The sequence below is a fragment of the Cherax quadricarinatus genome, chromosome 68, assembly GCF_038502225.1.
Source record: "Cherax quadricarinatus isolate ZL_2023a chromosome 68, ASM3850222v1, whole genome shotgun sequence".
In the NCBI taxonomy this organism is placed as follows: domain Eukaryota; kingdom Metazoa; phylum Arthropoda; class Malacostraca; order Decapoda; family Parastacidae; genus Cherax; species Cherax quadricarinatus.
The window spans coordinates 1,665,198-1,685,000 of NC_091359.1; the positions used below are offsets into that span (position 1 = coordinate 1,665,198).

At 42.5% G+C, this 19,803-nt stretch overlaps 1 protein-coding gene across 9 annotated transcripts in view; it reads right to left on the minus strand.

Annotated features, from left to right (window-relative positions):
• The window catches only part of LOC128697858 (diacylglycerol kinase theta), a 163,059-nt gene that overhangs the window by 40,282 nt on the left and 102,974 nt on the right, over positions 1–19,803 (minus strand). For 7 of the 9 annotated variants that reach the window (XM_070099577.1, XM_070099576.1, XM_070099579.1 and 4 more), the window contains exons 11-14: positions 13,077–13,214; positions 11,973–12,147; positions 10,965–11,287; positions 1,107–1,199 (exon numbers count right to left, since the gene is read on the minus strand). In XM_070099577.1, coding sequence (XP_069955678.1) covers positions 1,107–1,199; positions 10,965–11,287; positions 11,973–12,147; positions 13,077–13,214 — 729 coding nt within the window. The remainder of the gene's footprint in view (positions 1–1,106; positions 1,200–10,964; positions 11,288–11,972; positions 12,148–13,076; positions 13,215–19,803) is intronic. The other 2 variants (XM_070099580.1, XM_070099578.1) reach the window with 1 other exon arrangement.

The following is a 19,803-nucleotide window of genomic DNA, read 5'->3' on the forward strand; positions in this document are numbered from 1 at the left end:
TTACTACACTGTCTAGTGTTGTTGTTATACTGTCTAGTATTGTTACTACACTGTCTATTGTTGTTATACTGTCTAGTGTTGTTACTACACTGTCTAGTGTTGTTACTACACTGTCTATTGTTGTTACTACACTGTCTAGTGTTGTTACTACACTGTCGAGTGTTGTCGTTTTACTGTCTAGTGTTGTTACTACACTGTCTAGTGTAGTTGTTATACTGTCTAGTGTTGTTAATATACTGTCTAGTGTTGTTACTACACTGTCTAGTGTTGTTACTACACTGTCTAGTGTTGTTACTACACTGTCTAGTGTTGTTATACTCTCTAGTGTTGTTAATATACTGTCTAGTGTTGTTACTACACTGTCTAGTGTTGTTATACTCTCTAGTGTTGTTAATATACTGTCTAGTGTTGTTACTACACTGTCTAGTGTTGTTATACTCTCTAGTGTTGTTAATATACTGTCTAGTGTTGTTACTACACTGTCTAGTGTTGTTATACTCTCTAGTGTTGTTAATATACTGTCTAGTGTTGTTACTACATTGTCTAGTGTTGTTATACTCTCTAGTGTTGTTAATATACTGTCTAGTGTTGTTACTACATTATATAGTGTTGTACTACACTGTCTTGTTACTACATTGAAATACTGATCAAAGTGCCTCACACATCATCTCCACTAGTAGAGGTAGATATCTCTGAACATGTAGTAGATATCTCTGAACATGTAGTAGATATCTCTGAACATGTAGTAGATATCTCCTGGTATGTAAGAATGTATAAAATTCTGGGTTGGGTTACTGGGTTGTCAGTAATGCCATTAGTCAAGGGATAACGAGCTTTGACTACTGCGTTAGTTATCATACTACTGTGAATGACTATCCTTCTAGTACACTAGCAGCATGACAAAGATGGGAGTGGGGGGGAGGGAGGGAGGGAGGGAGGGGGGTGTCAGGGGCGGTGGTTGGGAGGGTAAAAATTCTCTGAACAATTGTTTGAGGAGGGTGTAGGCTGTGAGGTAGGGTTTGCCTAGGCCTAAGAGATGTGACGGGTGCCAGACACGTTTAGGACATGACACAGCAAGGAGTGTACACGTCTCAAAGGTTTAATACCGTGAATGCTGTGGTGGACTTGCTCTTTCGAGATACAGCGCCGCCGGTTCGAATCCTGACCATGGGCTATGTACATTCCACGTCGTGACATTCCTAAATGTAGAGAGTCCACATTACAATATCATTCTCGTGTGTAATATATCTAGCTAGTAATGGTGTTTATCTAGTAAGAGTGTTCCTAGCTAAGAGAAAGATCGTCATAAAGAAAGCATAGCATGGGTGAGGCTCCAAGTTATGTCAAGTGAGTCGTCAAACTCCAGGCCGGTGCGTAAACCACTACGCCACCTCGCCACAATAACATTCATCCAATTAGGTATGCTTATACACCATAGGAAGGTTAGCATGGGCCACCACTGTGACCACAGATGTGTTTACAGGTGAATGTGCCGCAGCTGGCAGCACATTCACCTGTAAACACTTACATTGGTGGTCACAGTGGTGGCCAAGCTAACCTCCCAATGGTGTACACACATACCTAGTTAGATGAATGTTATTGCAGCCAGGTGGCCCAGTGGTTTACGCACCGGCCTGGAGTTTTACCCCTCACATACCATAAGTTCTAACCCCACTTGTACCATATTTGGCGAGTCACAGAACTTTATATTATATCACATTAAAAACTGGAACTTTAAGAGAGTAACTTAGTGTTGACAGATTAACAATGTAACGAATACTAACAATAATAATGTATTTTTTATATGGTAATATTTAAAAGAATAACTTTATATAAGGGATATTATTATCTTATTAGTTGACAAGTAGTCTGGAGTCTGACCTGCCAGTACCTGGTGGTGGGCTACCAGTACCTGATGGTGGGCTACCAGTACCTGGTGGTGGGCTACCAGTACCTGGTGGTAGGCTACCAGTACCTGGTGGTGGGCTACCAGTACCTGCAGGTGGGTTACCAGTACCTGCTGGTGGGCTACCAGTACCTGCTGGTGGGCTACCAGTACCTGCTGGTGGGCTACCAGTACCTGCTGGTGGGCTACCAGTACCTGCTGGTGGGCTACCAGTACCTGCTGGTGGGCTACCAGTACCTGCTGGTGGGCTACCAGTACCTGCTGGTGGGCTACCAGTACCTGCAGGTGGGTTACCAGTACCTGCTGGTGGGCTACCAGTACCTGGTGGTGGGCTACCAGTACCTGCAGGTGGGTTACCAGTACCTGCTGGTGGGCTACCAGTACCTGCTGGTGGGCTACCAGTACCTGCTGGTGGGCTACCAGTACCTGCTGGTGGGCTACCAGTACCTGCTGGTGGGCTACCAGTACCTGCTGGTGGGCTACCAGTACCTGCTGGTGGGCTACCAGTACCTGCTGGTGGGCTACCAGTACCTGCTGGTGGGCTACCAGTACCTGCTGGTGGGCTACCAGTACCTGCTGGTGGGCTACCAGTACCTGCTGGTAGGCTACCAGTACCTGGTGGTGGGCTACCAGTACCTGGTGGTGGGCTACCAGTACCTGCTGGTGGGCTACCAGTACCTGCTGGTGGGCTACCAGTACCTGGTGGTGGGCTACAAGTACCTGGTGGTGGGCTACCAGTACCTGCTGGTGGGCTACCAGTACCTGCTGGTGGGCTACCAGTACCTGCTGGTGGGCTACCAGTACCTGCTGGTGGGCTACCAGTACCTGCTGGTGGGCTACTAGTACCTGCTGGTGGGCTACTAGTACCTGCTGGTGGGCTACCAGTACCTGCTGGTGGGCTACCAGTACCTGCTGGTGGTCAACCAGTACTTGCTGGTGGGCTACCAGTACCTGCTGTTGGTGTGCCAGTACCTGCTGGTGGGCTACCAGTACCTGCTGGTGGGCTACCAGTACCTGCTGTTGGTCTACTAGTACCTGCTGTTGGTCTGCCAGTACCTGCTGGTGGGCTACCAGTACCTGCTGGTGGGCTACCAGTACCTGCTGGTGGGCTACTAGTACCTGCTGGTGGGCTACCAGTACCTGCTGGTGGGCTACCAGTACCTGCTGTTGGTCTACCAATACCTGCTGTTGGTCTACCAGTACCTGCTGGTGGGTTACCAGTACCGGCTGGTGGGCTACCAGTACCTGCTGTTGGTCTACCAGTACCTGCTGTTGGTCTACTAGTACCTGCTGTTGGTCTACCAGTACCTGCTGTTGGTCTACCAGTACCTGCTGTTGGTCTACCAGCAATTGCTTTTGGTCTACCAGTACCTGCTGGTGGGCTACCAGTACCTGCTGGTGGGCTACCAGTACCTGCTGGTGGGCTACCAGTACCTGCTGTTGGTCTACCAGTACCTGCTGTTGGTCTACTAGTACCTGCTGTTGGTCTACCAGTACCTGCTGTTGGTCTACTAGTACCTGCTGTTGGTCTACCAGTACCTGCTGTTGGTCTACCAGTACCTGCTGTTGGTCTACCAGTACCTGCTGTTGGTCTACTAGTACCTGCTGTTGGTCTACCAGTACCTGCTGTTGGTCTACCAGTAACCTCACAATTTTGGTCACAGGTCTCTCACTGTTGGTCACAGGTCTCACTGTTGGCCACAGGTCTCTCACTGTTGGCAACAGGTCTCTCACTGTTGGCCACAGGTCTCACTGTTGGTCACAGGTCTCTCATTGTTGGTCACAGGTCTCTCACTGTTGGCCACAGGTCTCACTGTTGGTCACAGGCCTCTCACTGTTGGTCACAGGTCTCATTGTTGGTCACAGGCCTCTCACTGTTGGGCACAGGTCTCCCTGTTGTTCACAGGTCTCTCACTGTTGGCCACAGGTCTCTCTCTGTTGGTCACAGGTCTCACTGTTGGTCACAGGTCTCTCTCACTGTTGACCACAGGTCTCACTGTTGGTCATAGGTTTCTCACTGTTGGTTACAGGTCTCACTGATGGTCATAGGTCTCTCACTGTTGGCCACAGGTCTCACTGTTGGTCATAGGTCTCTCACTGTTGGTCACAGGTCTCACTGTTGGTCATAGGTCTCTCATTGTTGGTCACAGGTCTCACTGTTGGTCATAGGTCTCTCACTGTTGGTCACAGGCCTCTCACTGTTGGTCACAGGTCTCATTGTTGGTCACAGGCCTCTCACTGTTGGCCACAGGTCTCCCTGTTGTTCACAGGTATCTCACTGTTGGCCACAGGTCTCTCTCTGTTGGTCACAGGTCTCACTGTTGGTCACAGGTCTCTCTCACTGTTGGCCACAGGTCTCACTGTTGGTCATAGGTTTCTCACTGTTGGTTACAGGTCTCACTGATGGTCATAGGTCTCTCACTGTTGGCCACAGGTCTCACTGTTGGTCATAGGTCTCTCACTGTTGGTCACAGGTCTCACTGTTGGTCATAGGTCTCTCATTGTTGGTCACAGGTCTCACTGTTGGTCATAGGTCTCTCACTGTTGGTCACAGGTCTCACTGTTGGTCATAGGTCTCTCACTGTCGGTCACAGGTCTCACTGGTCACAGGTCTCTCACAGGACTTTCACTGTAGTGGATAACTCCACTAGTCACTATTGCTCACCCACACCGTGAGCTTCACAAAGCCTCTATATTATACAACATACATACAATATTATACAACATACATACAATAGTGTGCAAATTTATTGGGACAGGAGTAAATTTTGTGATTATCTCATAATATATCTTAGTCTCCGTCTTAATGTAGTTTTTTTTATTTTCATAAGAATTTGTTACTGACTTCTGGCAACCATCCAGCTATGGTGTTACCCTGCGACTCTAATCAGTGCTACAACAGCTGTTGTTCTGTAAGGCCATTCCTGCCAGCGCACTTCATGAGTGAATGTGGTTTTGCTAAATTCTTCCCTTCAGTTCATGATTACTGCTGAACATGATGGATGTTAAACCAAGGAAGCGTGCAAGTATTGTAGCTCTTAGAATTTTTTGGCGATCAGAGAGATCGCCAAAAAATTGAGCCTAGCAAAGTGAACTGTTGGTGGGATTCTGAAGAGAGTTGACGACACTGGTGATTGTGGAGTGTTGCGTCGAGGAAGATGTGGATAAAAACGTAAGACAACACCTCACGATGACAAGGTTATCATAAATAACGTGAAGGAGCCCAAGAAAACCAGCAAAGATATATAGAGAGGTTTGGCTTCAGCTGCGTAAATGTTGATTCTTCAACTGTTCAACGAAGGCTCCTTGAAGTTGCCAGAACTGCCAGAAAACTGATAAAGAAACAATTATAGACTGATGCTGTGAAGAATAAACGGCTGCGGTGGACACTCGATCATAAGGGATGGTGCACAGATGAGGCGCATTTTGATGTACATGGGTACAGATCAGTGGTAGTGAAGTACATGGGTACAGATCAGTGGTAGCCAAGTACATGGGTACAGATCAGTGGTAGTGAAGTACATGGGTACAGATCAGTGGTAGTGAAGTACATGGGTACAGATCAGTGGTAGTGAAGTACATGGGTACAGATCAGTGGTAGTGAAGTACATGGGTACAGATCAGTGGTAGTCAAGTACATGGGTACAGATCAGTGGTAGTCAAGTACATGGGTACAGATCAGTGGTAGTGAAGTACATGGGTACAGATCAGTGGTAGTGAAGTACATGGGTACAGATCAGTGGTAGTCAAGTACATGGGTACAGATCAGTGGTAGTCAAGTACATGGGTACAGATCAGTGGTAGTCAAGTACATGGGTACAGATCAGTGGTAGTGAAGTACATGGGTACAGATCAGTGGTAGTGAAGTACATGGGTACAGATCAGTGGTAGTGAAGTACATGGGTACAGATCAGTGGTAGTCAAGTATATGGGTACAGATCAGTGGTAGTGAAGTACATGGGTACAGATCAGTGGTAGTCAAGTACATGGGTACAGATCAGTGGTAGTCAAGTACATGGGTACAGATCAGTGGTAGTGAAGTACATGGGTACAGATCAGTGGTAGTCAAGTACATGGGTACAGATCAGTGGTAGTCAAGTACATGGGTACAGATCAGTCAAGTACATGGGTACAGATCAGTGGTAGTCAAGTACATGGGTACAGATCAGTGGTAGTCAAGTACATGGGTACAGATCAGTGGTAGTCAAGTACATGGGTACAGATCAGTGGTAGTCAAGTACATGGGTACAGATCAGTGGTAGTGAAGTACATGGGTACAGATCAGTGGTAGTGAAGTACATGGGTACAGATCAGTGGTAGTCAAGTACATGGGTACAGATCAGTGGTAGTCAAGTACATGGGTACAGATCAGTGGTAGTCAAGTACATGGGTACAGATCAGTGGTAGTGAAGTACATGGGTACAGATCAGTGGTAGTGAAGTACATGGGTACAGATCAGTGGTAGTGAAGTACATGGGTACAGATCAGTGGTAGTCAAGTACATGGGTACAGATCAGTGGTAGTCAAGTACATGGGTACAGATCAGTGGTAGTGAAGTACATGGGTACAGATCAGTGGTAGTCAAGTACATGGGTACAGATCAGTGGTAGTGAAGTACATGGGTACAGATCAGTGGTAGTCAAGTACATGGGTACAGATCAGTGGTAGTCAAGTACATGGGTACAGATCAGTGGTAGTCAAGTACATGGGTACAGATCAGTGGTAGTCAAGTACATGGGTACAGATCAGTGGTAGTCAAGTACATGGGTACAGATCAGTAGTAGTGAAGTACATGGGTACAGATCAGTGGTAGTCAAGTACATGGGTACAGATCAGTGGTAGTGAAGTATATGGGTACAGATCAGTGGTAGTCAAGTACATGGGTACAGATCAGTGGTAGTCAAGTACATGGGTACAGATCAGTGGTAGTCAAGTACATGGGTACAGATCAGTGGTAGTGAAGTACATGGGTACAGATCAGTGGTAGTCAAGTACATGGGTACAGATCAGTGGTAGTCAAGTACATGGGTACAGATCAGTGGTAGTCAAGTACATGGGTACAGATCAGTGGTAGTCAAGTACATGGGTACAGATCAGTGGTAGTCAAGTACATGGGTACAGATCAGTGGTAGTGAAGTACATGGGTACAGATCAGTGGTAGTGAAGTACATGGGTACAGATCAGTGGTAGTGAAGTACATGGGTACAGATCAGTGGTAGTCAAGTACATGGGTACAGATCAGTGGTAGTCAAGTACATGGGTACAGATCAGTGGTAGTCAAGTACATGGGTACAGATCAGTGGTAGTCAAGTACATGGGTACAGATCAGTGGTAGTCAAGTACATGGGTACAGATCAGTGGTAGTCAAGTACATGGGTACAGATCAGTGGTAGTGACTCAAGAAATCGTAATGAGCTAGAGTTCGTCACGGCCACGCTAGCTGGAGATTCGTCTGTAAAAACTTGCATTTGTGGTCACAGAGGTGCCTGTGCTAACTTTCCTATGGTGTAGAAATATACCTAGTTGGATGAATCTTATTGTGGCTAGCTGGTCTAGTGGCTAACGCGACGGGCTGGAGTTTTGAGACTCTATGACCGCGGGTTCAATCCCGGCCGGGGGTATGGTTCAGTGGTAGTGAGACGGAGCAAAGGCGAACCACTTTGGAATGGACACATTCAACAAGCGCCAAATAACCCACCTAAAAGATAGGATAGTTTTAGTGCTAAAGACCATGGACGGCTTGTTATTGTTGAGGGAATGATGAACAATGATAAATACAAGATAATCCTGCCAACTCATTTGCTTCCCATTGTGGACAGAGACTTTCCTGAAGTTAGTTTAGTTTAATATGTTTATTATGCACCCCATACCCATCCTGTGGGCTGTAGTCAAAAGATTACAGAGGTACATAATTGGTCCAGGGACTGGACTCCAAAGTTTTGATAGCTGAGCAAGTTGCTTCCTGAAGGAGAAGGGATTTTCCAGCAGGATCCTGTTCCATGCCACACGTCCAGAAAAATACTAACATTCTTCCAAGAGAATGGGTTAAATGTTCTAAATTGGCCTGGAAACTCTCCTGACCTCAATCCAACTGAGAATCTATGGGCAATAACCAGACGCAGGATAATGAAACAAGACTGTTCAACTGTGGAGAAGTTAATTTTTGCTGTTATTAGGACCTGGTACCATGTAAAGTAAAAGGACACAAGTGCAACTAATGTGACATTTTATTGTGGCAACGTTTCGCTCTCCAGGAGCTTTGTCAAGCCGTTACAAACAGTACATGGACACAGGGTATATATAGACTCAGAGTGAGGTGCAATACTAGTGGTAGTAGTAGTAGTGACATAAGTTATATAGACTTCTCTATCCAGTTTATATTTGTCTGACCTATTTTTGTTACCCAAGTAATAGCTTTTATCCTTTTACTCATGAACGAGTTAATTGCTCTACCATATTGTATTACTACTACTACTACAACTTATGTCACTACTACTACTACTACCACTAGTATTGCACCTCACTCTGAGCCTATATATACCCTCTGTGTCCATGTACTGTTTGTAACGGCTTGGCAAAGTTCCTGGAGAGCGAAACGTTGCCACAATAAAATGTCACATTAGTTGCAGTTGTGTTCTTTTACTTTACATATTGTGGGTAATTCTACCAACATTATCAGGACCTGGTACCATGGGGAAGAACTTGACAAATAGTGTTCAACACTGGTCACTTCTATGCTATAGTGTGTAGCAATGCTTATAAAAGCAAAGGGTACTCATATATTTTATTAAATCAATTGTCTGTCATATGTCACGTAATTTTCAAACATCAATATTCTAAATGTCTTGCTTCATCACTGTCCCAATTAACATGCACACTAGTTTGTATACATGTATACACAAAGTAGAGGTGTATGAGAGCACTGCAGAGAGAGGCAGCATGTATACCAGTGTATACCTGACGACAGTGTTATCTCCTGGAAGCCGGGATAACTTGAAAGTTATCCTGAATGTTATCAGCCCCATCACTGTTGTGTGGTAGATCACTGTTAGTGTGGTAGATCACTGTTGTGTGGTAGATCACTGTTGTTGTGTGGTAGATCACTGTTGTTGTGTCGTAGGTCATTGTTAGTGTGTGGTAGATCACTGTTAGTGTGTGGTAGATCACTGTTAGTGTGTCGTAGATTACTGTTACTGTGTCATAGATCACTGTTGTGTCGTATATTACTGTTAGTGTGTCGTAGATCACTGCTGTTGTGTGGTAGATCACTGCTGTTGTGTGGTATATCACTGTTAGTGTGGTAGATCACTGTTGTGTGGTAGATCACTGTTGTTGTGTGGTAGATCACTGTTGTTATGTGCTACATCTCTGTTGTTGTGTGGTAGATCACTGTTGTTGTGTGGTAGATCACTGTTGTTGTGTGGTAGATCACTGTTGTTGTGTGGTAGATCACTGTTGTTGTGTCGTAGGTCATTGTTAGTGTGTGGTAGATCACTGTTAGTGTGTGGTAGATCACTGTTAGTGTGTGGTAGATCACTGTTGTGTGGTAGATCACTGTTATGTGGTAGATCACTGTTAGTGTGTGGTAGATCACTGTTAGTGTGTGGTAGATCACTGTTGTGTGGTAGATCACTGTTGTTATGTGGTAGATCACTGTTAGTGTGTGGTAGATCACTGTTAGTGTATGGTAGATCACTGTTGTTGTGTGGTAGATCACTGTTAGTGTGTGGTGGATCATTGTTGTTGTGTGGTAGGTCACTGTTAGTGTGGTAGATCACTGTTAGTGTGGTAGATCACTGTTAGTGTGGTAGATCACTGTTAGTGTGGTAGATCACTGTTAGTGTGGTAGATCACTGTTAGTGTGGTAGATCACTGTTAGTGTGGTAGATCACTGTTAGTGTGGTAGATCACTGTTAGTGTGGTAGATCACTGTTAGTGTGGTAGATCACTGTTAGTGTGGTAGATCACTGTTAGTGTGGTAGATCACTGTTAGTGTGGTAGATCACTGTTAGTGTGGTAGATCACTGTTAGTGTGGTAGATCACTGTTAGTGTGGTAGATCACTGTTAGTGTGGTAGATCACTGTTAGTGTGGTAGATCACTGTTAGTGTGGTAGATCACTGTTAGTGTGGTAGATCACTGTTAGTGTGGTAGATCACTGTTAGTGTGGTAGATCAATATTGTTGTGTGGTAGATCGCTCTTGTTTTGCGGTAAATCACTGTTGTTGTGTGCGGTAAATCACTGTTGTTGTGTGCGGTAAATCACTGTTGTTGTGTGCGGTAAATCACTGTTGTTGTGTGCGGTAAATCACTGTTGTTGTGTGCGGTAAATCACTGTTGTTGTGTGCGGTAAATCACTGTTGTTGTGTGCGGTAAATCACTGTTGTTGTGTGCGGTAAATCACTGTTGTTGTGTGCGGTAAATCACTGTTGTTGTGTGCGGTAAATCACTGTTGTTGTGTGCGGTAAATCACTGTTGTTGTGTGCGGTAAATCACTGTTGTTGTGTGTGGTAGATCACTGTTGTTGTGTGGTAGATCACTGTTTGTGTGGTAGACAACCACTGGTCTCTAGTAGATCCCTGTTGGTGTGGTTGACAACCACTGGTCTCTGGTAGATCACTGTTGGTGGGTGTTAGACAACCGTTGGTCTCTGGTAGACCACTGTTAGTGTGTGGTTGATCACTGTTGGTGTGGTAGATCACTGTTGGTCTCTGGTAGACCACTGTTAGTGTGTGGTTGATCACTGTTGGTGTGGTAGATCACTGTTGGTCTCTGGTAGACCACTGTTAGTGTGTGGTTGATCACTGTTGGTGTAGTAGATCACTGTTGGTCTCTGGTAGACCACTGTTAGTGTGTGGTTGATCACTGTTGGTGTGGTAGATCACTGTTGGTCTCTGGTAGACCACTGTTAGTGTGTGGTTGATCACTGTTGGTGTGGTAGATCACTGTTGGTATGGTAGAACACTGTGGTATAGCCATGATGGTCTGTGGTCTCCTGCCTTAACGGTCTACTTTTGGGTCTGGCTTGGAACGCGCAGCTAAAAGACTTTTAGTCTCACCTGTAGAGTTGGTCTGCATCTGTTTCTCCTCAACCTTCTCATCCTGGTGGAAGACCACGGTCCAGCGGTCCAGACGGATGTCCTCAGCATCAATCACATCCTTCAACAGGTTGATGGGGTCCTCCCCACCGTTGTAACCCGGACCCCATCGTAGTACCCGGGCCAGGTCGTTACCGGTGCCCAGAGGAACGATAGCACAGGCTGGGTGCTGGCACTCTGAATCCTGACCCACGTTATCCAGGCACTGTAGTACCCAGCCGATGGTGCCATCACCACCACACACCAGGATCTTGTAATGCTTCACTTGTCGGAACACATACAGCCTGAAGCAGTGACATGAGTTACCTACATAGATCTTGAAGCAGTGACATGAGTTACCTACATAGATCTTGAAGCAGTGACATGAGTTACCTACATAGATCTTGAAGCAGTGACATGAGTTACCTACATAGATCTTGAAGCAGTGACATGAGTTACCTACACAGATCTTGAAGCAGTGACATGAGTTACCTACATAGATCTTGAAGCAGTGACATGAGTTACCTACATAGATCTTGAAGCAGTGACATGAGTTACCTACATAGATCTTGCAGCAGTGACATGAGTTACCTACACATAGAAAATGAGACAGTGAACATTAGTCTTCAGTGAACCTCTCACAAAGAGAAAGACATGAGAACCTTAAGCCAGTTTGACTCTTAACTAAGAGCACTCAATTTCCACTGACTTGTGCCACAAGTGTGTCCTGGTAAGGGACTCCCAGTATGGACTTACCCTGGCAGGGGTGGTGAGGGACTCCCAGTATGAACTCACCCTGGCAGGGGTGGTGAGGGACTCCCAGCATGGACTCACCCTGGCAGGGGTGGTAAGGGACTCCCAGTATGAACTCACCCTGGCAGGGGTGGTAAGGGACTCCCAGCATGGACTCACCCTGGCAGCGGTGGTCAGGGACTCCCAGCATGGACTCACCCTGGCAGGGGCGGTAAGGGACTCCCAGCATGGACTCACCCTGGCAAGGGGCCACCGTTGTCGAGATCGAAGACTTGGTAGGGGTTTAGAAGCTTCCTGAAGGAGGTGATAAGTTCGAGTCCCTGGCACCCGCCGGACTTGACATTGACAAAGACCAGGAGAGGCTGAACACCTTCAGGAATCATCTGTGGCTGGATGTTAGGCAGCAGCATCACTGCAAGAGGACACGCAGACGTAAGTCACGCAAGAAGCTTGCACTGGCAACTTAATATTTAATCAGGGAACGCATGGGGGGTGTGGCACCCACGGTAAGTAAGTCAGGAAACTCAGGTCAGTGTGTTAAACTATGAGTCTGGAGATTGTTACTCGACGTGGGTTCAAAGCCCCACCCGTTCCCTGATTTGATTCCAGTCCTGTTATGTGAGGCATAACGACACCTTCCTGTTGTTCACTTGTTATTTCACACAGCATCAATGTGCAGGAACACGGAGCACTCTGGCACAGTCTGGCACAGTAAGTCTGGCACATTAACATTCAGTAAACATTAAAGACACTTTAGAATAGCCTTGCCTAGGAAAAAAACTTAACTTACAATCTTGTTCAGATAATAACTAAGATTCTGTAGAGTCGCAGGGATGGGGGACCTTTTTATGTTTGAAGGTCGCATTAAAGTTACCGGTAATCTAATAAGGTCACATTCAGGAAACAGTGATTAGATATAGTACTGCAAATATTGATGTTTCTGTAAAAAGTTAAATACTGTATAATAACTTCAAGAAAAATAATTAATTCAGAAAGCCTAATAATTCATTCAGAATACCCTAGAAGGCCATATGCGGCCTAAAGGTCCCAGGTTCCCCATCCCTGCGACCGAGTCTAGACCAAACTGAAGAAGATCGTGAAGTCCAACAATAATAATAACAAATGCTTAGTAATAACCCACATACCTTCAGCTGAAGAGGATCCCAGAAGGGAGTCGAAATATACAGATCAATTAATCTCCTGTGTTTGTGTCTCCATGTGGGTTATTACTCAGCACTGACAAGTGTTTATTACGCTTTAGTTATCCATAATAATAAATATTTATGATTCATCAAAGGAGAAAGAGTAAAGGTGAGTCAGACAAGACTCATCAAGACTCACCCAGTAAGTTTTTGTCGTCATAACAGGACTCTCTTAGCGTGTAGAAGGCTCTGACGGCCAGGTCAGAGTCCTCGTAGGTAATGACCATGGAGCCGTACTCGTAGTAGATGGGTCCAATACTGGAGTACTTATAGCCAGCTGAGGACAAACAACATCCTGCTATAGTAACACTCTGTAACACTTGTAACACTCTCAACTGTTTTTACTAACTTTCAGTAAAAAAAAAACACCTCGTTATGCCACATAACAATGTTTATGTATTTGTAGACATTATTATTATTATTATTATTATTATTATACGAGGAGAGGTTGAGGTCGACGTCACAGTCTGACCACGACTGAGACACAACAATGCAGCAGCATTACTGACATCTTACCAACTTACCTCATAATTTGTAATATTTTACAATTAAGAATAAAACTAAGTCTGCCCGAAATGCCTAGCCATGCTAGGCGTTCTAGTGGTACACTCTGTAATGCCTAGCCATGCTAGGCGTTCTAGTGGTACACTCTGTAATGCCTAGCCATGCTAGGCGTTCTAGTGGTACACTCTGTAATGCCTAGCCATGCTAGGCGTTCTAGTGGTACACTCTGTAATGCCTAGCCATGCTAGGCGTTCTAGTGGTACACTCTGTAATGCCTAGCCATGCTAGGCGTTCTAGTGGTACACTCTGTAATGCCTAGCCATGCTAGGCGTTCTAGTGGTACACTCTGTAATCACTATTTTACTACATGTAAACCACACAATAACCAAATTTCTGTAAACTCAGCATTGTAATCCTTATAGAGAATAAACTTTGAATTTGAATCTGCTACATAGGTTCAACACATTAGTGTACTCGTTCAACACATACTTAATGCTATCCAAAGTTCTGGTCTGAGTGGCGCTGCTGGGAGTCTGCTTCATTTATCTGCAACTCTATTGCCAAACCAATACTTCCCTCTATCCTTTCTAAATCTAAATTCGTCCAACTTCAGTGTATTAAATAATAAAAAAAAGGTTACAATACCGTGACTGGAACAACATACAAATAACCAACACATAGGAAAGAGGTCCTGACCACGACCATTTACAAAGTCACGCTGTGACTTTGTTGGTGCGAAACGTTGTGGTAAGCTCTTCTCTATGTGCGGGTTATTTGTGTATTGAATGTATTACCGTGAACCTTGTCTTAGTTATTACCATGAACCTTGTCTTAGTTATTACCGTGAACCTTGTCTTAGTTATTACCGTGAACCTTGTCTTAGTTATTACCGTGAACCTTGTCTTAATTATTACCGTGAACCTTGTCTTAGTTATTACCGTGAACCTTGTCTTAGTTATTACCGTGAACCTTGTCTTAATTATTACCGTGAACCTTGTCTTAGTTATTACCGTGAACCTTGTCTTAGTTATTACCGTGAACCTTGTCTTAATTATTACCGTGAACCTTGTCTTAGTTATTACCATGAACCTTGTCTTAGTTATTACCATGAACCTTGTCTTAGTTATTACCATGAACCTTGTCTTAGTTATTACCATGAACCTTGTCTTAGTTATTACCATGAACCTTGTCTTAGTTATTACCGTGAACCTTGTCTTAATTATTACCGTGAACCTTGTCTTAGTTATTACCGTGAACCTTGTCTTAATTATTACCGTGAACCTTGTCTTAGTTATTACCATGAACCTTGTCTTAGTTATTACCATGAACCTTGTCTTAGTTATTACCATGAACCTTGTCTTAGTTATTACCATGAACCTTGTCTTAGTTATTACCATGAACCTTGTCTTAGTTATTACCGTGAACCTTGTCTTAGTTATTACCATGAACCTTGTCTTAGTTATTACCGTGAACCTTGTCTTAGTTATTACCGTGAACCTTGTCTTAGTTATTACCGTGAACCTTGTCTTAGTTATTACCGTGAACCTTGTCTTAGTTATTACCGTGAACCTTGTCTTAGTTATTACCGTGAACCTTGTCTTAGTTATTACCGTGAACCTTGTCTTAGTTATTACCATGAACCTTGTCTTAGTTATTACCGTGAACCTTGTCTTAGTTATTACCATGAACCTTGTCTTAGTTATTACCGTGAACCTTGTCTTAGTTATTACCGTGAACCTTGTCTTAGTTATTACCGTGAACCTTGTCTTAGTTATTACCATGAACCTTGTGTTAGTTATTACCGTGAACCTTGTCTTAGTTATTACCGTGAACCTTGTCTTAGTTATTTGAACCTTGTGTTAGTTATTACCGTGAACCTTGTCTTAGTTATTACCGTGAACCTTGTCTTAGTTATTACCGTGAACCTTGTCTTAGTTATTACCGTGAACCTTGTCTTAGTTATTACCATGAACCTTGTCTTAGTTATTATGAACCTTGTCTTAGTTATTACCATGAACCTTGTCTTAGTTATTACCGTGAACCTTGTCTTAGTTATTACCGTGAACCTTGTCTTAGTTATTACCGTGAACCTTGTCTTAGTTATTACCATGAACCTTGTCTTAGTTATTACCGTGAACCTTGTCTTAGTTATTACCGTGAACCTTGTCTTAGTTATTACCATGAACCTTGTCTTAGTTATTACCGTGAACCTTGTCTTAGTTATTACCGTGAACCTTGTCTTAGTTATTACCGTGAACCTTGTCTTAGTTATTACCGTGAACCTTGTCTTAGTTATTACCATGAACCTTGTCTTAGTTATTACCGTGAACCTTGTCTTAGTTATTACCATGAACCTTGTCTTAGTTATTACCGTGAACCTTGTCTTAGTTATTACCGTGAACCTTGTCTTAGTTATTACCGTGAACCTTGTCTTAGTTATTACCATGAACCTTGTCTTAGTTATTACCATGAACCTTGTCTTAGTTATTACCGTGAACCTTGTCTTAGTTATTACCGTGAACCTTGTCTTAGTTATTACCATGAACCTTGTCTTAGTTATTACCGTGAACCTTGTCTTAGTTATTACCATGAACCTTGTCTTAGTTATTACCATGAACCTTGTCTTAGTTATTACCGTGAACCTTGTCTTAGTTATTACCATGAACCTTTTCTTAGTTATTACCGTGAACCTTGTCTTAGTTATTACCATGAACCTTGTCTTAGTTATTACCATGAACCTTGTCTTAATTATTACCATGAACCTTGTCTTAGTTATTACCGTGAACCTTGTCTTAGTTATTACCATGAACCTTGTCTTAGTTATTACCATGAACCTTGTCTTAGTTATTACCGTGAACCTTGTCTTAGTTATTACCGTGAACCTTGTCTTAGTTATTACCATGAACCTTGTCTTAGTTATTACCGTGAACCTTGTCTTAGTTATTACCGTGAACCTTGTCTTAGTTATTACCATGAACCTTGTCTTAGTTATTACCGTGAACCTTGTCTTAGTTATTACCGTGAACCTTGTCTTAGTTATTACCATGAACCTTGTCTTAGTTATTACCATGAACCTTGTCTTAGTTATTACCATGAACCTTGTCTTAGTTATTACCATGAACCTTGTCTTAGTTATTACCATGAACCTTGTCTTAGTTATTACCGTGAACCTTGTCTTAGTTATTACCATGAACCTTGTCTTAGTTATTACCGTGAACCTTGTCTTAGTTATTACCGTGAACCTTGTCTTAGTTATTACCATGAACCTTGTCTTAGTTATTACCATGAACCTTGTCTTAGTTATTACCATGAACCTTGTCTTAGTTATTACCGTGAACCTTGTCTTAGTTATTACCGTGAACCTTGTCTTAGTTATTACCGTGAACCTTGTCTTAGTTATTACCGTGAATGAACCTTGTCTTAGTTATTACCATGAACCTTGTCTTAGTTATACCGTGAACCTTGTCTTAGTTATTACCGTGAACCTTGTCTTAGTTATTACCTTAGTGAACCTTGTCTTAGTTATTACCGTGAACCTTGTCTTAGTTATTACCGTGAACCTTGTCTTAGTTATTACCATGAACCTTGTCTTAGTTATTACCATGAACCTTGTCTTAGTTATTACCATGAACCTTGTCTTAGTTATTACCGTGAACCTTGTCTTAGTTATTACCGTGAACCTTGTCTTAGTTATTACCGTGAACCTTGTCTTAGTTATTACCATGAACCTTGTCTTAGTTATTACCATGAACCTTGTCTTAGTTATTACCATGAACCTTGTCTTAGTTATTACCGTGAACCTTGTCTTAGTTATTACCGTGAACCTTGTCTTAGTTATTACCGTGAACCTTGTCTTAGTTATTACCGTGAACCTTGTCTTAGTTATTTGAACCCTGTGTTAGTGAACCTTGTCTTAGTTATTACCGTGAACCTTGTCTTAGTTATTACCGTGAACCTTGTCTTAGTTATTACCTTGTCTTAGTTATTATGAACCTTGTCTTAGTTATTACCATGAACCTTGTCTTAGTTATTACCATGAACCTTGTCTTAGTTATTACCGTGAACCTTGTCTTAGTGAACCCTGTCTTAGTTATTTACCTTAGTGAACCTTGTCTTAGTTATTACCGTGAACCTTGTCTTAGTTATTACCGTGAACCTTGTCTTAGTTATTACCATGAACCTTGTCTTAGTTATTACCATGAACCTTGTCTTAGTTATTACCATGAACCTTGTCTTAGTTATTGAACTTGTCATGAACCTTGTCTTAGTTATTTACCGTGAACCTTGTCTTAGTTATTACCGTGAACCTTGTCTTAGTTATTACTTGTCGTGAACCTTGTCTTAGTTATTACCATGAACCTTGTCTTAGTTATTACCGTGAACCTTGTCGTGAACCTTGTCTTAGTTATTGAACCATGAACCTTGTCTTAGTTATTACCATGAACCTTGTCTTAGTTATTACCGTGAACCTTGTCTTAGTTATTACCGTGAACCTTGTCTTAGTTATTACCATGAACCTTGTCTTAGTTATTACCATGAACCTTGTCTTAGTTATTACCATGAACCTTGTCTTAGTTATTACCGTGAACCTTGTCTTAGTTATTACCATGAACCTTGTCTTAGTTATTACCATGAACCTTGTCTTAGTTATTACCGTGAACCTTGTCTTAGTTATTACCGTGAACCTTGTCTTAGTTATTACCATGAACCTTGTCTTAGTTATTACCATGAACCTTGTCTTAGTTATTACCATGAACCTTGTCTTAGTTATTACCATGAACCTTGTCTTAGTTATTACCATGAACCTTGTCTTAGTTATTACCATGAACCTTGTCTTAGTTATTACCATGAACCTTGTCTTAGTTATTACCGTGAACCTTGTCTTAGTTATTACCATGAACCTTGTCTTAGTTATTACCATGAACCTTGTCTTAGTTATTACCATGAACCTTGTCTTAGTTATTACCGTGAACCTTGTCTTAGTTATTACCGTGAACCTTGTCTTAGTTATTACCATGAACCTTGTCTTAGTTATTACCATGAACCTTGTCTTAGTTATTACCATGAACCTTGTCTTAGTTATTACCATGAACCTTGTCTTAGTTATTACCGTGAACCTTGTCTTAGTTATTACCGTGAACCTTGTCTTAGTTATTACCATGAACTTTGTCTTAGTTATTACCGTGAACCTTTTCTTAGTTATTACCGTGAACCTTGTCTTAGTTATTACCATGAACCTTGTCTTAGTTATTACCATGAACCTTGTCTTAGTTATTACCATGAACCTTGTCTTAGTTATTACCGTGAACCTTGTCTTAGTTATTACCATGAACCTTGTCTTAGTTATTACCATGAACCTTGTCTTAGTTATTACCATGAACCTTGTCTTAGTTATTACCATGAACCTTGTCTTAGTTATTACCATGAACCTTGTCTTAGTTATTACCATGAACCTTGTCTTAGTTATTACCATGAACCTTGTCTTAGTTATTACCGTGAACCTTGTCTTAGTTATTACCGTGAACCTTGTCTTAGTTATTACCATGAACCTTGTCTTAGTTATTACCGTGAACCTTGTCTTAGTTATTACCGTGAACCTTGTCTTAGTTATTACCATGAACCTTGTCTTAGTTATTACCATGAACCTTGTCTTAGTTATTACCATGAACCTTGTCTTAGTTATTACCGTGAACCTTGTCTTAGTTATTACCGTGAACCTTGTCTTAGTTATTACCATGAACCTTGTCTTAGTTATTACCGTGAACCTTGTCTTAGTTATTACCGTGAACCTTGTCTTAGTTATTACCGTGAACCTTGTCTTAGTTATTACCATGAACCTTGTCTTAGTTATTACCGTGAACCTTGTCTTAGTTATTACCGTGAACCTTGTCTTAGTTATTACCGTGAACCTTGTCTTAGTTATTACCATGAACCTTGTCTTAGTTATTACCATGAACCTTGTCTTAGTTATTACCATGAACCTTGTCTTAGTTATTACCATGAACCTTGTCTTAGTTATTACCGTGAACCTTGTCTTAGTTATTACCGTGAACCTTGTCTTAGTTATTACCATGAACCTTGTCTTAGTTATTACCATGAACCTTGTCTTAGTTATTACCATGAACCTTGTCTTAGTTATTACCGTGAACCTTGTCTTAGTTATTACCATGAACCTTGTCTTAGTTATTACCATGAACCTTGTCTTAGTTATTACCGTGAACCTTGTCTTAGTTATTACCATGAACCTTGTCTTAGTTATTACCGTGAACCTTGTCTTAGTTATTACCGTGAACCTTGTCTTAGTTATTACCATGAACCTTGTCTTAGTTATTACCATGAACCTTGTCTTAGTTATTACCATG